Source organism: Vipera berus (assembly GCF_964194415.1).
Source record: "Vipera berus genome assembly, chromosome: 2".
In the NCBI taxonomy this organism is placed as follows: Eukaryota; Metazoa; Chordata; class Lepidosauria; order Squamata; family Viperidae; genus Vipera; species Vipera berus.
This window is the reverse complement of record NC_138203.1, coordinates 18250489-18270970: the sequence shown is the minus strand read 5'-3', so window position 1 is coordinate 18270970 and position 20482 is coordinate 18250489. Positions and strand designations below refer to the sequence as shown.

General features: G+C 41.2%; 1 protein-coding gene across 1 annotated transcript in view; it reads left to right on the top strand.

Annotated features, from left to right (window-relative positions):
• ADAMTS12 (ADAM metallopeptidase with thrombospondin type 1 motif 12) overlaps positions 1-20482 on the top strand; it is a 169752-nt gene that overhangs the window by 1024 nt on the left and 148246 nt on the right. The window contains exon 2 of the mRNA XM_081317497.1: positions 5122-5483. Within this exon, the coding sequence (XP_081173623.1) occupies positions 5122-5483 (362 nt within the window). The remainder of the gene's footprint in view (positions 1-5121; positions 5484-20482) is intronic.

Sequence of the window (20482 nt, the reverse complement as noted above, 5' to 3'; positions counted from 1 at the left end):
TGCACAAATCCAGCAAAGCTATGTGAGGGCTGTTTATTACTCATAGCCATTTGCATGAACAAGGAATTGTTTTGACGTTTGAGGCCCTGTTTGCAAGGCCTGGGACTTGCACTTAAATACTGATGGGAGGGGGGGTTTGATATTTTCACAGCTGTTGATTGTACAGTTTTAACAGCATGCTTGACAGGCAGGTATCCTGGGAATGTTGCACATTGTAATGGGTTTGATTCTGTTAAGAATCATCTCCAAGTACCACTCCACTTCTTGAGTTTTGTACAGGTAATACCTGACTTACAACAGTTCATTTAGTGACTGTTCAAAGTTACAACAAGGGACTCGGTGGCTCAGTGGGTTAGGACGCTGAGCTTGTCGATAAGAAGGTCGGCAGTTTGGCGGGTCGAATCCCGAGTGTCGCGTAACAGAGTGAGCGCCTGTTACTCGTCCCAGCTTCTGCCAACCTAGCAGTTCGAAAGCACGTAAAAATGCAAGTAGAAAAATAGGGACCACTACGGTGGGAAGGTAACAGTGTTCCATGTGCCTTTTGCATCTAGTCAAGCCGGCCACATGACCATGGAGATGTCCTCGGACAAGCACTGGCTCTTCGGCTTTGAAACGGAGATGAGCACCAGTCCTTAGAGTTGGAAATGACTAGCACGCATGTGCGGGGGAACCTTTACCTTTACCTTTTACAAAGTTACAACAGCACTGAAAAAAAAATGATTAATAACCATTTTTCACACTTACAACCATTGCAGCATCCTCATGGTCATGGGATCAAAATTCAGACACTTGGCAACTGCCTGCTATTTATGATGGGGTCATGTGATCACTTTTTGTGACCTTCTGACAAGCAAAGTCAATGGGGAAAGCATATTCACATAACAACTGTGTTAGTAAGGTAACAACTGCAGTGATTCACTTAACAACTGTGGAAAGAAAAACCATAAAATGGGTCAAAACTCACTTAACATACGTCTCAGTTGTGGTTTTGGGCTCAGTTGTGGTTGTAAATTGGGGACCTGTAGTACCTTAATTATCCATTTGGTTGCTCAGGGTTTTGAACATTACACCAGTTACAACACTGAAGCACAGGTGAGGAGGTTTGGCACAAAGAAGCATCAGTAAGGGGATACAGGTAGTCCTTGACTTACGACCACAATTAAGTCCAACATTTCTGTTGCTAAGCAAGACAATTGTTAAATTAGTATCACAGCAATTATTAAATTAGTAACATGGTTGTTAAGTGAATCAGCCTTTCCTGTTGAGTTTGCTTGTTAGAAGTTCTCAAAAAGTGGTCATACGACTTCAGGACATTGCAACTATAATGAATACATGCCAGTTGCCAAATGTCCAAATTTTGAACATGTAACCATGGGGATGCTGCAATAGTCATGAAGTGTGAAAAACAGTCATAAATTATTTTTTCCAGTGCCATTGTGACTTTAGGTAAAGGTAAAGGTAAAGGTTCCCCCGCACATGTGTGCTAGTCGTTTCCGACTCTAGGGGGCCAGTGATCATCTCCATTTCAAAGCCGAAGAGCCAGCGTTTGTCCGAGGACAAACTGGCGCACAGAACGCTGTTACCTTCCCACCGTAGTGGTCCCTATTTTTCTACTTGCATTTTTATGTGCTTTCGAACTGCTAGGTTGGCAGAAGCTGGGATGAGTAACAGGCGCTCACTCTGTTACGTGGCACTTGGGATTCGACCCGCCAAACTGCCGACCTTCTGATCGACAGGCTCAGCGTCCTAACCCACTGAGCCACCGCGTCCCTTATTGTGACTTTAAACGGTTATTAAATGAATGGTTGTAAGTCAGGAACTACTTGTATTCTTCAAGGGCAAAGAAGGCAAAGAAAATTGTGCTTAAGTATCTGGTAGTTGTTTTGGAATAGATGAGGATTAACAAACTGAAATGCAATCCAGACAACAGAGACATGATGGAGAACCAGAAATCTATCACTTGCACCATGTTGTATAATAGGTCACCAATGGACTTGCACTTTCTAAAAGCACCAACTGTCCAGAGCTCCTGGATGCTCTGTCATTATTGTGAATATATTAGTATGGCAACTTTTACACATGTGTTCTTCAGCTCCCAGAATTCTCAGTCGTGAAAATGCTGGCTGGGGAATTGTGGGATGTGCCAGAGTTGAGAAACACTTGGTTAGATTTTTATAAAGAAATGTTTTTCAATCTTGACAGCTTAGTAGTCTCAGTGGCTTAAATTGCACTTTATCAGCTTTAGCAATAGCAATAGCATTTAGATTTACATACCACTCTATAGTGCTTTATAGAACTCTCTGGGCAGTTTAGAGAGTCAGCATATTGCCCCCAAGAATCTGGGTCCTCATTTTACGGACCTCAGAAGGATGGAAGGCTGGGTCAACCTTGAGCCAGTCAGGATCAAACTCCTGGCAGTGGGCAGAGTCAATCTACAATACTGCATTCTAACCACTGCACTACCACTAGCTTGTTTTCCTAGTACAGAAGAGAAAGCAGACTTTATATAGTATGAACTACTTACAGATTATGAGCTCTTAGAACAAGGCTAGCATATTCAATTGCCTCTGAATGCATTGGCCAGAATGCATGAGTGTTTTAGATGTACAACTAATTGAAGGAGCTAATCTATGACTAGTTTACTCCAACTTTTACCAATATGCTGCTTTTCATATGGGATTCGGACTGCAATTGCCAGAATTCCCAAATAGGATGGCATGCCACTGGCTAGGAATGTTGGCAGTTGCAGTCCCAACATATTTGAAAACTACATTAACTTCTGAGCTACACCTAGAAGACTGGAAATCACCATTATTACCAATATCTAGTTCTTTAATCTTTGGGGCCAGCAATTACTACTGGAGAGTATCAGAAAAGAGAATGATGCTCCAAGTTGTTCCTAAGGAGGGAGAATAAAAACATATCTGTATTTCTATATTTCTACAGTATGTTGTATGTGTAATACAAATACATACAGATTACATCAGTTCATAATTTACTATTAATAGTTTGCTCTTTACTAGCCTCAGAAGTGTTACAATCATATACGGTAGATAGATGAGTTGGGGTATCCCTCATGGATGATTTCAACATGTATTTGGAAGCTGAACTGGATGTAAGAAAGCAAAAGGAGAGATTTATTCCTCCATTTCTTGTAGTTTAGATAGTAAGTACTCAAGATGATTTAAAAAATATCTCGGCTAAAAAAAGTGTGGCAGTGCTGACTGATTGACATTCTTTTGATTAGCATCAATATCCACCTTTGAGCTGAACTCAACTCCTGCTGATTTCATGGGCAACACTAAATCACTGCCTCATTTGGAATATTTCTTTTTTATTTCTCATTCTGGTTCTGGACTTTCACAGTAATCACTCACTGAAATTTTAATCAGATAGAATCCTGATTACATTAGTGAGATCATTCAAGGTCAGCGAGGTGCTACTATTTGCTAGAAACATAGCATGAACTACATAAGATGAAATTATGCAAAGAATAATTTTAGATGGAATTCATCAAAACAAAATGTCTTGATGAGAACAAGCTGATGAGGACAAGTCATCATAGTATTTTATTTATCTATTTGAAATGAAACTGAAACAAAATATTCTCATGATGACCCCCACAAGGTTCATCTTGTCCTATATGTTATTTACATTGTCTTTTAGGTAATGTAAAAAGTAAAACAATTTAAGAATTCATTATGCCAATTAAAAAATCATTAAAGTAGAAAGTAAAACACAAACCATTACAAAGCTTGGCTTGTCCTCCAGATACGTTGGCTAGAAATTCTGGAAGCTATAGCTCTAACATTATCTGGAAGCTAACAAGATGACTTTAGCTGACTTTTAAAGAGTGAAACATTTCTAAGGGCAGAATTCCAGACAATGGAAAAAACTACACTAAAATTAAAGCATATAAAGCTAATTTTTATAATATTGATTGTACCCATAATTTATTTATTTATTTATTTATTTGTTAAATGTATTTGCTGTCCATCTCGCTGTGGGACTATTCTGGGCAGCTTAGAACAATCAAGCAGAAAAAAAAGATAAAAAATGTAAACGTAACATTAAAGGTAAAGGTAAAGGTTCCCCCGCACATGTGTGCTAGTCGTTTCCGACTCTAGGGGCCGGTGCTCATCTCCGTTTCAAAGCCGAAGAGCCAGCGCTTGTCCGAGGATGTCTCCATGGTCATGTGGCCGGCATGACTAGACGCCAAAGGCACACGGAATGCTGTTACCTTCCCACCGTAGTGGTCCCTGTTTTTCTACTTGCATTTTTACATGCTTTCAAACTGCTAGGTTACAATAGCAAAGGAATAAAACAAAATGGAAGTACAATAATATGAAACTAAAGAAGATGGATGGAGGGGAAGCAGGAAGTGCAAAGGGGAGGCTGAGTCAACTAATTAGTCCAATAGCCACCTCCAGTGTGGAACTCAACCCCCCTATTTGATTCCCAGGCCAACTGGCAGAGCCAGGTCTTCAGGCCCTTGAGGAAGGATAGGAGGGTGGGGGCAAACCACACCCGGGGGAGTGGGGGCAGGATGTTCCAGAGGGCTACAGCAAAGAAAGTTCTTCTGGATCCCATCAGTCAAAGTTCTTTGACTCATTGACCGATAATAAATTAAGAGTTTCTGAAAGTCTTGGACATTTAAAAGCAGCAACAATCTTGCCTCACACCTAAATGATGTTCCTTAGGAGTTGCTATATGGCTATTTTTAAGAGCACTAAGGAGAAAAATCTCGTTTACTATAGATGTACTGAAATCAGGTCATAAGTCCTTCGGGAATAGGGCGGTATAAAAATTTAATTAATTAAATAAATAAATAAATAAATAAATAAATAAATAAATCCTGCATGAGCAAAGGGTTGGACTAGATGACCTCCAAGGTCCCTTCCGACTTTATTATTATTATTATTATTTAAGGGCCATTTATTTCAATAGATATATTTTAAGCAGGATGTAAACACAGTGTCTCAAATGAGCTTCAATGGTTCAAACTTTGAATTTGGCATGGGAATAACGGCATGATGTTGTATGCTGTAAATGTAATAAACTCTAATATTAATAGTGATCACTTTTTTAAAAAGCTAAGTTTCAACTCTTTTTCTCTCCTAGATCAATTTGTTAAAGCTCTGCAAGATTGCCAAGTGGTTAGCCCAGAAAGAGTAGATGGATATGGACACTTTCTCTCCTACCATTTGAATCACCATGCTTCAAACTTCAGAGGGAAAAGAGACTCTAAGAGAAGAGACAGTAAATCATATTATAAAATTAGGCACAAAAACAAGGATCTCTTCTTCAATTTAACTCTTCACCGAGAATTACTGTCCAATAATTATGTTCTGGAAAAGCGCTATGGCAACTATCTTGGTGCTAAAATCCTTCCAAGGGTAGCCACGCAATGTCACCTTATTGGGACGGTCATGGATTCTGATTCCAGAAACGGAAGAGCAGTGATCAGTACTTGCAATGGGCTAGTAAGTGACTGAATTATTTGGAAATCTTTATCACCCTTTGTAACTGTAAAAGGAAGTTAGTCTTAAACCAGCTCAATCTTAGGAACTATGCATAAAAAAGCTAATTTTAAAATGTACCAAAATAGCATTATAGAAAGAGTTATCTGGTACCTACAACTGGATTTTGAGAGAAAATTTTATCTTGAGGCCAGCTTAAACTCATCCTACGTTAAACCATAAAAACTGTGCAGGAATCTGAGCAATTATGTGTACTTATGGCTGTTCTAGGATTCTTAGATTTTGGGGTTGGTAGTCATCTTTAGAATTCAGAGAACATCAGTGCTTTCATAAAAGTGCTGAGGGAGATGAGTGGTTTAGAAATTGGAAGAGAAAATAAAATAAAATAATAAAATAAATAATTGTTGTTATAGGGGGGCTTCTTAGTCACTATTAGAGAAGCCACATGGATTGAGATTGTGAATATATCACATCAATCCATCCATCAGTCAATAGTAGATATCTGCAGCAGTGGTTATTAGCATAAACAAAAATGGCAAGTGTGACCATATGACCCCAACCTCACCTCTATTTCTGGGTATATGCAATGTGTGCAATACATGTTAAAAATGTCTGGGCTTTGATCCTTTAGTTCAGGGGTCTTCAAACTCGGCCCTTTTATGACTCATGGACTTCAACTCCCAGAATTCCTCAGCCAGCATGCCTGGCTGAGGAATTCTGGGAGTTGAAGTCCATGAGACCCCTGCTTTAGTTGCACGTAACATTGGAGTCCATGGCTACAGATGTACCTGGATATCATTACCTCTGTTTCCTCAGAAGGCAAATGGGAGATGTGGAAGGGAAAATAAAACCATAATTTGTCCACAAACTAAATGCAAAGAAAACCATTCCTACATCCTCAGTCATCATGGTCAGCATTTGTGGAGGATGGAGTTGACTGCACTAACATTAGGGGACCTAAGATGATAAAGTCTAAAGTAGATTATTATACACATTAAGCTTCATGTGAAACATACCTACAGGTATTCCTCGATCCAAAGGTGCCTTTTCAGGAGGCAACTGGACTTTCTTGTTTTTCTTTGAAGACGTTTTGCTTCTCATCCAAAAAGCTTCTTCAGCTCTGACTGGATGGTGGGGAATGGAAGGATATATATTCCTTGCAGACAGTTGTCATTTGCCTTCTTTTAGAGAGTCGTTGAGGCCATTTGGAGGTTTATCGGTGTTGTCGATGTCACCTGAGTAGTGCAAATGGGTGTGGAGCCTTCTTGGAACTGCTGAAAGGACTGTGTTATAGACTAGAGATAGATGATGTCATATCCCTCCTCCTCTGTTGAGAGAGGGCTGTTCAATTTTGACATAGATGTCCTCTTTGACCCTTCTTTCAAATAAATATCTCCATTCCCCACCATCCAGTCAGAGCTGAAGAAGCTCTTTGGATGAGAAGCGAAAGAAAACAAGGAAGTCCAGTTGCCTCCTGAAAAAGCACCTTTGGGACAACCATGACCTGGATGACTGACACTCTCCATAGACAAGTATTCCTCGACTTACAACAATTTAAATAGTGACTGTCTGAGGTTACAACGGCACTGAAAAAAGTGACACGATTGCTTTTCACATTAAGACCATTGCAGCATCCCCATGTCATGGAATCAAAATTCAGATGTCTGGCAACTGACTCATACTTGTGACGGTTGCAGTGTCCTGGGGTCATGTGATCATCTGCTCTAACCTTCTGACAAGCAATGTCAATGGGGAAGGCAGATTCAGTTAACAAACATGCTAGCAACTTAACAACTGCAGTGATTTGTTTAACAACTGTGGCAAGAAAGGTCGTAAAGAGGAGCAAAATATCTCACTGAGCAACAGAAAATTTGGGCTCAGTTGTGATTATATGATGATAACTTTATTGTCACTTTGAATGTACACCAATCGGCATACATCAAAATGAAATTTCGTTGCATACAGCTCTCAAAGGGTCACCACCTCCGATATATACTCCTTGTTCGGGGCCCGCTCAAATTTCAAATTGTCCATTTTAGTCTCTAGGGAGTGAACGATGGCAAACAGGACAGATGGAAATGGGGCTCCATGTGGATTAGCCCTCAAGTTAGCTTGTATTCTGACAACCTCGCCTTCTTTCCTTTTTCTGATGCTGACTCTTCCACCCTTTCCTTAAAGAGGCCTTGCTTCTTTTCTCCCTTGGAGCACGCTGCCACCGCCACCAACTCCTCCAAAAGCCTCTCTCTCTTCCTCTGGGCCTGCCGACAGCCTCATCCAGTTCCTTCGCTCCATAAGCTCCAGGTCCTCTCCTCCTCTGCCTCCTTATTGGTCAAGGGCTGCCTGTATTTGTGCCAAATATAAGAACAGCTCTGTAAGAATAGAGCAAAATTTCATGGAACCTATCGTTATGTGACCCAACAAGATACTTTTTGAAAAACTTGAAAAAGCAGTGATCAAAGGCCCAGATGACCCATGCTTCCAGCTTGAGGTTCAAATGAGCTCTTGGACTTGGTGCAATATAGTTTCTATAAAGTTATCCAGTCCTTTCTTTTTAGTGACTTAAGATCAACCTATCATGTCTTAGATTTCCTTTCTGTCCTCTCTTTTTCTTCTTTTGTCCCTTCTTTTCCTCATATACTGTATAAGAATGACAGATTCTGCTATGGAGCTGCTAATACCTACCGCAAATTGCTTGGTTTCCAAGCACCCCACAGGCGCCCAAACACTTTTCACCTGGATGAAGAAATGACAGAGACTGGAAACTTCCTGCTTGCAAGTGGGGCGCCGTTGCCTCCCAAAGTCCACCTTCGCCCACTGCCCAGTATTTTCATACACATTGGCTGGCTTAGGAAGAGCGCCAGGGCACGGCCCAGCACAGCCTAGCAGCAACAGCAACAGCAGAATCCCCCCTGGGATGGCTCCGCCAGTGCCAGCTGTGTGCTATTTAACCCTAAATGCCTAGACCAGAGCCTCGGGCTGGTAAGGAGGCAGAGACTCCAGGCAGGGATGGCAGCCTCAATGGGGCAGGGCAGGTGATAAGCGGAGCACTCCGCTGCTGCTGCTTCCCCCTCAGACCTGCAAGCGTGAGGCAGCTCTGAGGCAGTGCCCATTTCCTTTAAGCCTGCTGAGGCTCCAGTCTGGATGCTTAGGGTTAAATAGCACACAGCTGGAGCCAGCCTTGCCATCCTGGGGGGATTCTGGTGTTGCTTATGGCGGCGGCAACGGCATCCCTCATGGACTCCTGCCCCATTGTGGATGTGAGCAACCAGTCGGTGGGTCTTGTTTTGGGGGAAACACAGTATTTTTGCAGCTTAGGAAGCAGGGGTTACCCGGAGCCTTGAAATGTAAAGTTTGGGTGATTGTAACAGAATATTGAAAGTCTGTGAAGGCTACTCTCAGCTTCAACAGATACCCAACCCAATCAAGATGGAATAGTGCTGAGTTTCTTTCCCACACTTTCTACTTTCCCAGGACTCAACTCTCTTTTCTGTAACAGCCGGGCATTGCCTTCCTCCTTCTGTGAATCAAACCTACATTCTTTCCCTGGGATCCATTCCAGCCATAATTACTGAAAATTCATGATTTCTGTTCTTTTAAGACAGGAAATATGAAAAGTCACATAAGACCAATAGGCCTAACCTCAAATTCCCAAGAAAAACAAAAACAAAAGAAGAACCATGCTTTGCTCCGTCATTAAACTTAGTCATATGCCCTGCTTCATCATCTGATGATGTTCTGATGGCTAAAATAAGGTCCCAGATTGTTGGGGGCAATATACTCACACTGTTAACCATGCAGAGAGTGCTGTAAAACACTATGGGGTGGTATATAAATCTAAGTGCTATTGTTATTGCCACTATCTCAGTCATTGTGCTTCTCAAGGAAACATGCCATGCTTCTGGTCCTACTATAAATGGCTGTTTTCTCTCTGTCATCTCTAGATACTTGAGGCTACATCTTGGGATCTAGCAATGGTAATAGCCACTATAGGTATAGGCATTTGGAGCAAACCCTAATAACATCATGTGAATCATGATGTCATCATGCCAATTGCTACTTCATGTCATTTGTGTAATAATGATGATTACAAGTTTGCCGTCTCATCATATCAGGGGTTGTCAGATTTGGGAATATCTGCTCTATTTTAATACTGAATGTCAGAGGTCCTTTTGTAGCCATGCATTTCTTTTGACAGTAGAGACACCTCTAGACCGGACATGTCAAACTCGCGACGTCACGTAATGTCACGCAATATATCGGGACAGTTTTGCCATTGCCGGCAATGGGGTGGGCACGGCTTCTGGATGACGCATCTGGCCCACGGGCTGGCAATTTGACACCCCTGCTCTAGACAATATGAGTTTCTATCACCATGTCACCTGATTTATACAGTCTGAAAATTTGAGACATATTTTCTGGGGCAGGAAAAGAAAATTGGAATTTCTTTTGAATTTTCAAAACAAGGCTTTCAAGTTGATTCCAAGCCAACCAGAATATCTGGAATTTGGAGAATGATTTGAGTTTTGGCCTAGTCCCTAATCAAAAAAAGAAGGTTTAGTGAGTTGGCAGGCAGCTGCAGCCTGCCAAATTCCAGACCAAAGTATGTTCTTGATCCTTAGCTCTTCCTTCTTTCTACAGATTAAACAAAGCCAATGTAAACATTTGAGAACATTTCCCTCCTTTTGGCTTCCACCCCATTACAGAGAAATGAAAAAAGCTTTGCTTCCCGGCAGGTCTGTAAAATCTCCTGGAGCTGTGTTCAAAAGCATGCTTGAAAAGAGAGCTTAATATGGATGGAAATGTTGTCTGTCTTGTTAGCTTTCTACAGGTAACCATCATAAAAAGTATCAGGAGAAAGCCTTTAAATAAGAGTTTCAAAGATTTTGGTGTCAGATGTTGCCAAGAAAAGGAGCAAGGATGAAAGTGCAATGGCAAAGACAGCTCTGCACATCTGGGGTACTCCCATAATTTTCAAATAGTAGGAGAAAGCTGACATTAGATTTATTCTACACACACTACCTACTGAACCATTGGGCCCTTATTCCTGTCTTCTGCTACTTAAGATTGTCAATGGCATTCTGAATGAAGCTGTAGTTTTTAAAGTTTGCAACCCAAATGTTTTAAGGGTACAATGTATGCATGGTTTCCCTGCATGCTTGTTCGATGATTTAATTTTTTTTATTACACAAGAAATCTACTGTTTCTCAGCTTTGCTATTTCTACTATGTAACACGTGTCAGCCAGGAGTCTAACAGAGAGAAAAATTTAAACCTGGAGCCTAGAGCATCTTGGAAATATCTAGGGAATGCCCACGCCAATATATACAAATGAACACACACGCGCACACACACATACACACACACTGTTGTAGTCCTTGACTTCAACAGTTGATTTAGTAACTGTTCAAAGTTACAACGGCACTGAATAAAGTGACTTATGACCACTTTTCACAATTACAACCTTTGCAGCATCCCCATGATCATGCGATCAAAATTCAGATGCTTGGCAACTGATTCATATTTATGATGGTCACAGTGTCCCAGGGTCATTTGATCAGCTTTTGCGACCTCCTGACAAGCAAAGTCAAGGGGGAAGCCAGATGTGCTTAACAACTGTGTGACTAACTTATCAACTGCAGTGATTCTAACTTAACTAACTAGTGTAACTAACTTAAAAAAATGCAATGATTCACTTAACAACTGTGGCAAGTAAAGTGGGGCAAAACTCACTTAACAAATGTTTCACTTAGCAACATCAATTTTGGGCTCAATAGCGGTCACAACTCAAGGACTGCCTATACAAAGATGCATGCAGGTAGTCCTCGACATACAACCACCATTGGGACCAGAATCTGCATTGCTAAGCAAGACTGTTGTTAAATGAGTTGTGCCTGATTTTTATGACCTTTTCATTCCCATGGTTGTTAAGCAGATCACTGCAATTAAGTGAATCACATGATTGTTAAGCAAATCCAGCTTCCCCCATTGACTTTCCTTGTTGGGAACCAGCTGGGAAGGTCTCAAAGAGCAATCATGGTACAGGATGCTGTAACTGTTGCAAATCCATGCTGGTTACCAAGTGCCCAAATTTTGATTAAATTACTGGGGATGCTGTGATGGTCATAAGTGTGAGGACTGATCATTAGTCCCTTTTTTCAATGGTTGTAAGTTGAGGACTACCTCTACACACACACACACACACACACACTTTGATTTAGAATAGTGTATTTTAAAACTGGCTTGCAAGACTAATTTAAAATAAAATATAATGTATAAAGAGTATATTGTATGTGGATCATTTTTTTAAAAAAAGATTGCATAGTGTATTAGTTTTCCAACTTGTCCTTTTAACATCCCTTGAACACCTGCCTAGACCAGATCCAATGCTGTTAATTCCAGATTATGAAATCTGTTTGTAAATCTTCAGTGTTTAGGAAAATAATCTCTCTATATGCTCGTGGACGTTCTTGCTATATTAATGAATTCCCATCAGGTAGTCTAGTGGGCAATAGGGCCTATATACTTTCCAAGAATTCAGTTTGCTAATTAAAGAAATGCACAGTCCTAATATTTCAGTGATTCCCATGTTTGTGTTTTTCATGATAGTAAACAACATTTAAGAAATGTTTTCCCTCCCTTCCCCATAGAGCAAGATAGAGGTGGTTTGTATGGTATAAAAATGTTAATTTAGCCTTGAAGGAATAATCAGTAAGGAGCTGTTTGTTTCCTAGGTAATCTTTGCTTTCTGAGCTAAATCTTTACAAGCCTATCCTACCCACTTTTGCATACTCAGTAGGCTTTGAAAAGTTATGTTGAGCCCGGAAATGTTGTGATTCAGGGTCAGCCTGTGGGTTCGGCAGTTGGGTCGGACGACTCAGAGGAGGAGGAGGGGGGTGTTGAAGAGCTTGCTGATGAGAGCCCTCAGCCAGGCCCCTCCCACCTGGTCACGACGCAGACCTAGCTGTGTGAGCCTGACAGCGTGGATGAAGATGACCCACAGCTGGCCTTGTTCAAGGACGCCCGATGCAGGAGGCAGTCAATCAGGAGTAAACAGAGGAAGGCAATGGGGCACCTCAGAAGGAGGCAGAGAGAAGCCACACCCTGAACTGTATAAAAGGGGAATGCGTGGGAGGGCTGGTTTGCTGAAGGCAACCGCTTGAAAAGCTCCTGTTTCTTGGTTCGTGTCTTGTTTGTTTTTGTATCAATAAATTTGGCAGGCTTAATTCCAGCCTCTTGCCTTCTTGTAAGAGGGGTTGTCCCTGCCTTTTCTGCAGGGCCGGTAGCAGGCTGGTACAGAACAGGAAAAGAAATCAGCTCCACAGACCTTTAGCCCTAGACCTGCTTTTGAGATTTGAAGACCTGGGAATAACACCTTGCACACAACGAGACTGATTCATGTTCTAACCTGGCTCAGATCAAAGCAAAACAATGCTGGCCCTTACAGGGTGGTATTGTTTTGAAAGACGATGATTCGTTTTAATCGTTTTTCCTTGGACACAGATGGATAAACCATGGAAACTGATGAAGAGGCAAGGACAAAGGTTACATTCTTTATCTGTCCTTGACATTTTCAACCATGGCAGTGAAAGATTCAACTCCCCCTTGCAGTCAAGTACAAAAGGAATATTGTGGTGTTTTTCTTTAATTTTTTGGTTCTGTGTCCCAGAAATCTTTGCAACAACCCAATTCTTTTTTTTTTGGAAACTATTTTGCCCAGGAAGTGAGAATTATTTTCCAAGTTGAACCACCCTTTCCCCTCCCTCCCTGAAAAGTTCAATCCCAGTTCACAACAGTTATTTCGCCATTGTAATACTCCCATCAGGTCCATCTCCACTCTCACCCAACAACTTCGGAGCTCTATTACTGTGTAAGAAAATAAAATATGTCACTGTTAGCAGTTTATTCTGAGTTATGCCTTTGAACAACAAGGATTTCCAATTGAAGTTGAGAGAGATAACTTTCCATGAACATATAACAGGGACTTGTAACTGCAAGCAATTAGGATTCATTCAACCATTTCAAGGCAAGGAATTGGAATGGCAAGAACTTATTGCATCGTATTTGGTGGTGTGGCCTGTTTTCTCAGTGGAGGGGATTCTTGGCTCACTCCCCCATCCAACTTAGGAGAATCCACTGTAGCAGCATAGCAGTACAATTTGATTAAGAAGACCTAATATAGACTTGTTGGCATGCCAGCATTAAGAGTTTGGAAGGCAATTGAGTTTAGCCACTGCAGCAATCATAGAAACATGGGGAGTTGCTGGAAAACAATACTTTTATTGGTTTTGTTGTTATGATGGAGATGTGTGCTTAAGACACAGCTTTGAAGAGATGGAATGAGGCATTCAGTTACTGGCTGGCAAGTGTTGGTTGACCATTCTCTATGCTCAGATGTTGGTCCCAAAGAAGTGCTAAATGGACAGTGATTCTCTCCAAATACTAGAATCATAAAATGTCTATGCTTGATGTCCTGGTGGCTAAATAAATCTAATAATAGTCAAACCAGTCAGTATCAGTCTGAAGTGTGCTTTAATTAGAAGAAAGAAGGAAAAGTTGATCACCTGGGAGAATCCATCATACCTCCAATCTTGCTAGTTTATTCTCTCAGTTCCAGTTTTTTGAAGGAACAAATCTCTAATTTCCTCAGGAGAAGAGTATTCCTGGAAAAATCATTATTGCAACTTCTAGCTTTTAGAGAAATTTTATTAGATAAATTGATCGCATGTACTTCAAGCATTCTATAAGCCTTGCTGGCATATTTTTGCTGATGTTTAGGTTAGATACAAGTCAATCAAGCCATTTGCTCAACAACAAAAAAATTTGAAAATGTCGTGAAGGTGAACTTTAGGTTTTTAAGAGCTATTAAGTTCAACCAGATCATAAATTCTAATCTTTATGACTGGTTTGGAGTTCTACCAAGGACTTTATAATGAAAACTGATCTGGGACTTCATTAAAATTTGTTATCATGTTTGCAGGTTCACATATGTGAGCATACAGTACATGTTTGCACCTGCTTATTACTCCCAGGAACAGAGACAATTAACAACAGATGGTATTGTGGTATTACTATATTATGTGAACTGAGTGGCTGTGCATATTGGCATCTCGGGTTAACCAGACCATTCCACCTTTAACGATGGGGGGTGAGGTGTTACCCCCCCGTTGATAGGGCTCCCAACTTGGGCGTCCTCCTTGACTCCCAGCTCAATTTTGAAGACCATATAGGAGCCGTGACCAGGGGGGCTTTTGCCCAGGTTCGCCTGGTGCGCCAGTTGCGACCCTACCTGGACCGAGATGCCCTACGCACAGTCACTCATGCGCTCATGACCTCCCGTTTAGACTACTGCAACGCTCTCTACATGGGGCTGCCCTTGAGGACCACTCGGAGGCTTCAGCTGGTGCAGAATGCAGCCGCATGAGTTGTGATGGGGGTTTCCCGATACTCCCATGTAACACCTCTACTCCGCGAGCTGCATTGGCTTCCGGTTGCCCTCCGGGTGAGATTCAAGGTGCTGGTAATGACCTATAAAGCCCTAAATGGCTTGGGTCCGGGATATCTGAGGGAACACCTGCTGCCAGCATCAAGTTCCCTTTGTCCAGTGCGCTCCCACAGGGAGGGTCTTCTCAGGGTGCCGCCGGTAAAAGATTGCCAGCGGGTAACGCCCAGGGGGAGGGCCTTCTCAGTGGGTGCGCCTGCCCTCTGGAACCAGCTGCCCGTGGAGCTGAGGACTGCCCCCGACCTCTGTTCATTCCGCCGGGACCTAAAGACCTGGCTCTTCAAGCTCTCTGGCCCAGGCTGAGAATTTTAATTTTAATTTTAATTTTAATTTTAATTTTAATTTTAATTTTAATTTTAATTTTAATTTTAATTTTAATTTTAATTTTAATTTTAATTTTAATTTTAATTTTAATTTTAATTTTAATTGGGGTTTTTACTCTTTCAGGGACTGTTATAATCTTTTTAATTGTTTTTTAATTTTTGTATTTCTTGTTTTAATTCCCTGTAAACCGCCCAGAGTCCTTCGGGAAAGGGCGGTATACAAATCCAATTAAATAAATAAATAAATAAATAAATAAATGTGAGAAGAACCAGACAGTAAAAAAAAGTTTGGTTCATTCACATTTTGTTCTCTGGGTTAGTTCTCTTCAAATAAACAAGAGTCCAGAGTTTCCATTACATGCTGTATAAAACATATTGAGCTGTAACTAATAGTGCTTACCCACTGAGTAAAATGTACCTAGTATTATTTGGTTACAGGAAGTTGTTCTTATGCTTGTTTGTCTTCAGTGTGGAACCTGAGGTAGCTATCAGTTTTCCCATTCCATTTATTTATAGTACATATTTTTAAAAGAAAAAGCTAAGTAAGGAAATCATGCAGAGCAGCATGGGTTCTGGAGTTCTTTCCTGCCCCTTAATAAAACCTGTGATGTAGGTCACATGACTGGAAGGAACCTAGCAGAAGGCTTAGAATGGAGAACATGGCAACCTTCTGAGCAGTTGCCTCTGAATGTTTTTTTTCCCTCAGCCTCAGCCTAATTCAGGCTATTTTTGAAATCAGTCTTTGTTTTGACAATTACGGGTAGTCCTTGACTTATGACCACAACTGGGCCCAAAATTTCCATTGTCAAATAAGGTTGTTGATTAGTGAGTTTTCCCCCATTTTATGACTTTTTTTGCCACAGTTGTTAAGCAAATCATTGCAGTTGTTAAGTGAATCATGTGGTCATTAAGTGAATCTGGCTCCCCCCATTGACTTTGCTTGTCAGAAGCCAGCTGGGAAGATTACAAATGGTGATTGAGTGACCCCAGGATATTGCAACTGTCATAAATACATGCTAATTGCCAAGTGCCCGAATTTAGGTTAAACAACAACAACAACAACCTGGTTGATACCTAGGATGCTGGCAGCAACCCGTGTCAACCATTAGTGGCAGTCAGTTTGAATGTTCAGTTTGACTGAGGTTCATGTTTAATGAATAAACATCGGGGCACTGGGATCTATGTCCAAAAACTTTGCAAACTTTGCAAAATACATCAAGAAATTGCAGCTTCCTGCAATAACTCCAGCAAAGCTACAAAAAACTGTGCTACTCGGAACATCTTACATTTTAAGGAGATACCTGGTTGATACCTAGGATGCTGGCAGCAACCCGTGTCAACCATCAGTGCCAGTCAATTTGAATGTTCAGTTGACTGACGTTCATGTTTAATGAATAAAAGTTAACAACAACAACAACAACAACAACAATAATAATGGAGTTTGAAGGGACCTTGGAGGTCTTCTATCTAATCTAACCTCCTGCTCAGGCAGAAAAACCTATACCATTTCAGACAAATGGTTGTCCAATCTCTTCTTAAAAACTTAATAATCTTCTTTAAAAGATTACATGTTCAGTCGCAAGTGTGAAAAACCGATCATAACTCATTTTTTTCAGTGCCATTGTAACTTCAAACAGTCACTAAATGCAGTGTGTTGTAAGTAGAGGAGTACCTGTATATCATAGCTGGACCCATTCTATTCTGGTTTTGGAAAGTTATTCTGCTGGTGGATATGTTGGAGAAAACGAAAAGGAACTTGGCATGTTGCAAAGCAAATGCCAGTGTTGTTTTATTTCCATGTATGGGATCCTATCTGGATATTAAGGACCAGGTAGTATAGAGACAGATCATTTTAGTCCAGGTTAACCAAATGTTTTCAAATGGCCCATGAAAAAGCAAAGTGGGGTCAGCTGGCTAAATGGAGGGACACTGGTGCTGCTTGTGACCAAATGAACCCATTTCTTTCCGGACTGCTCTGTGCTTCTTGAAGAATGTATCATTCATGTTACTTGATAGCTGCTTCTTTTAACATTATCCATCAGGGATTGAACTGCAACATTTTACATGCAAAATAAGGTGCTTTCTCAATGAGTTAGGGTCATTGTCAACTCAACAGCCAACTGAGAAAGTTGGTGATCTTCTTTGAGCAGGGATTCCAACCTATCTGTCATTTCTGTACATTGTTTCAAGATTTCTCTGGTTTAAGAATAAATGAAATTAGTGTGAAGAAAAAGACCCTTACTACCAAATGTGGAGCAACTAACCAAGTCATAGTAGCCCCAGATGCTCCTATATAAATGCCCAGAATGTAAAAGTAACCTAATCTAAATGGATAAAAATGAATAAGGGATGTGTCTTTTACAGGCGGAATGGAATGGAATGGAAAATACTTGCTTTTCATGCTGGGGTTCTCCCTTCTTTAGCTGCACAGCTCTGGAAATACTATCCTTGGAGCTCAACTTGCACATCTGCAATGAACATGCTTGGCATGAAAATTACTGAGGAAAACCCAGCTGTAGGCTTGGGGTCTGGAAGCATAATGTATCAAGATCTGTGGCTTTTGAGGGGTGGAGTCAGAGTGCCTCAAAGTTGGTTGCCTTGCCATTAAAGCTAATTCCCAGTTATGAGGTTTTTAGCAATTTTAACACGCATGGACTTCAACTCCCAGAATTCCCCAACCAGCAGAATTTTGGAGGTAGAAGCCCACACCTCTTAAAATTGTGGAGGTTGGGAAACATTGCTTTAGAGTCAGCATAGCTGAGTCAGGAATTCTGGGAGTTGAAGTCCATGAGTCATAAAAGAGCCGAGGTTGCCTACCCCTGGCCTAGGGGAAACAGCCAGATTTTCAAAGACTTATCAAACTCTGTCATAGCAATATTTTAAATTATATAATGATACCTGGACCAGCATATGTCCATAAATCTTCTTTTCTCCTGTCCATTAGTAGTATGTAAATACTTTTATTCAGAAATCCATGCAATTCAAGAGAACTATAGACCACTAAAACTCTTGTATTTCTTTACCTGTAACCTTAAATTGGGCAAAATGGTGTGTCATAGGACAGGGCTTTTCAACCAGTGGTATGGGTACCACCTGTGGTACGTTGGCACCTGGCAGGTGGTACGCAACCATCCTAGAAAAGTGGTAGTGGGGGAGGGGAATGAGCTGAACCGGTGGCAGCACTGCACAAGCCTGAGCGAGAGACGGCTGGAGCTGCAGGGCTGTCAGGGCTCAGTAGAAGTGCCAGGATCAGCACCAGGCTCCAGCTGGAATGTTGCAGCATCTCCAGAGTCTTGTGATTTACATTCATTATCCTTGGCAACTGATTCATATTTATGATGGTCACAGTGTCCCAGGGTCATGTGAAGTGACCAAAACCTGCTACAACCACCCAGCAGACGGGGGGGGGGGGAAATAAAAACCAAACACCCCCCCCACCTCACCCCCACTGCCAATCCTCAACAGAAATGCTCACAACAATGAAAACCTCAGACAGGAGGAAGAGTGCTGCTGGGCAGGCAGGCAGGTGTCTTGCTCGGCTGTGGCTTGGGGGGCACTTTTTTCAGTACCATTGTAACTTTGAACAGTCACTAAGCAAACTGTTGTAAGTGGAGGACTACCTATACTTCAACACTTTTTTCCTTTTTTTTTTGGTCATCAAGTTTTTGACACCTTGCTACTCGGATGTTGCCATATCCTAAAAGTGGTACAATGGGTGAAAAGGTTGAAAAGCCCTGTCATAGGACAACAATTATTGAACCAAGTTACTTCAAGTTCACTAACTTACAAAATGCTGGAACCCCTGGCTCCATGGGTATGAATTTTGGGAAAGTTGTGGCTGCTTCAGAGCTGTCATGCTGGGGCTGCTTCAGCACTGCTGTGGTCAGCCACGGTCATGTTACTTTCATTTTCATCACTCCCTGACGGTCAGTTGCACACCCCTGTGTAAGACTGGTCTACAGAGAATTTCCACGCAAGAATTTTGGTATGGCATTGTGCCATTGGTTTCTGATCAAACTGGAATTGCATTCCAGTTTGATCAGAGACCAATGAATGTGAGAATAATTTTTAAGACAGCAATGTATCTCCTTGTTTGTCATGCCATCCATTACAGAGATGTGTAGCTATAGCCTTGAAGAAGCTATAGCCTTGCAAGAGCACCAACTTAGCTCTGAAGGGCAGGAGTGAGTGAAAAAGAAACTCAAGAGTGCGCTGCCTTGGCTCACTTATTTATTTTATTGGATTTGTATACCGCCCTATTCCCGTAGGACTCAGGGCGGTTTACAGGGCAGTTAAAACCATGAATACAAAAAATTAAAAACAAATAAAACAATTAAATTAAATTCAAGCCCCAAGAGTAAATCTAAAACCCAGTTAAATTAACAACCCCACAGTCTGGACCAAACAGATCGAAGAGCCAAGTTTTCAGGTCCCGGCGAAATGAGCGAAGGTCATTTAGTGTTAAGGTAGTGGGAAGAAACTCTGTCAGGCTTTCCAGGTCTTTCAAAATTATGTTATTAAACTGCGTCAAAATGTAGAGTAATCCTTGTGGATTCTGTTTACTGACCTGGCCTTTCTACTGAATTTATGCATTTATGCATGATAAAGATAAGAAACCTAGCAGATTTGTCATGAAGCCAAGTGGAAAAAAAGAGCAGTAGAGAATTCATTTTCTGCCACTTAGCACGTCCAGCAAGTGGTGGATTTTAGCAATTTGTCAAACCAACCCAACATAGCTCTTTCTAGCTGTGCTCTGATAGATCTCTGGAGAAAACGTTGCCAAGATTTATTATTTAACTAGAAATATTAGAGCTTGGGGCTGATTTTTTTAATAGCAGCTCAGTTCTTACAACTGAGTGGATCCATGCACATGTGTTGCCCCTGATTCATTATAAAATATGCAGTTGATAATGCAGGGTTGGTCTTCTGAAGCAAGATTCCTAGGTAGAAGCTATAGCATTGAGACACGTAGTTATTCATACTTTTTCTGCTGTTGATTCCTGAACTTTTTGGGGTTGTTCTTGAAAGTCTAATTCAAATGCTTGGCAACCGACTCATATTTATGACGGTTGCAGTGTCCAAGGGTCATGTGATCACCTTTTGCACTCCTCTGACAAACAAAGTCAATGGAGAAGCCAGATTCACTTAAAAACCTTGTTTTAATTTAACATCTACAACATA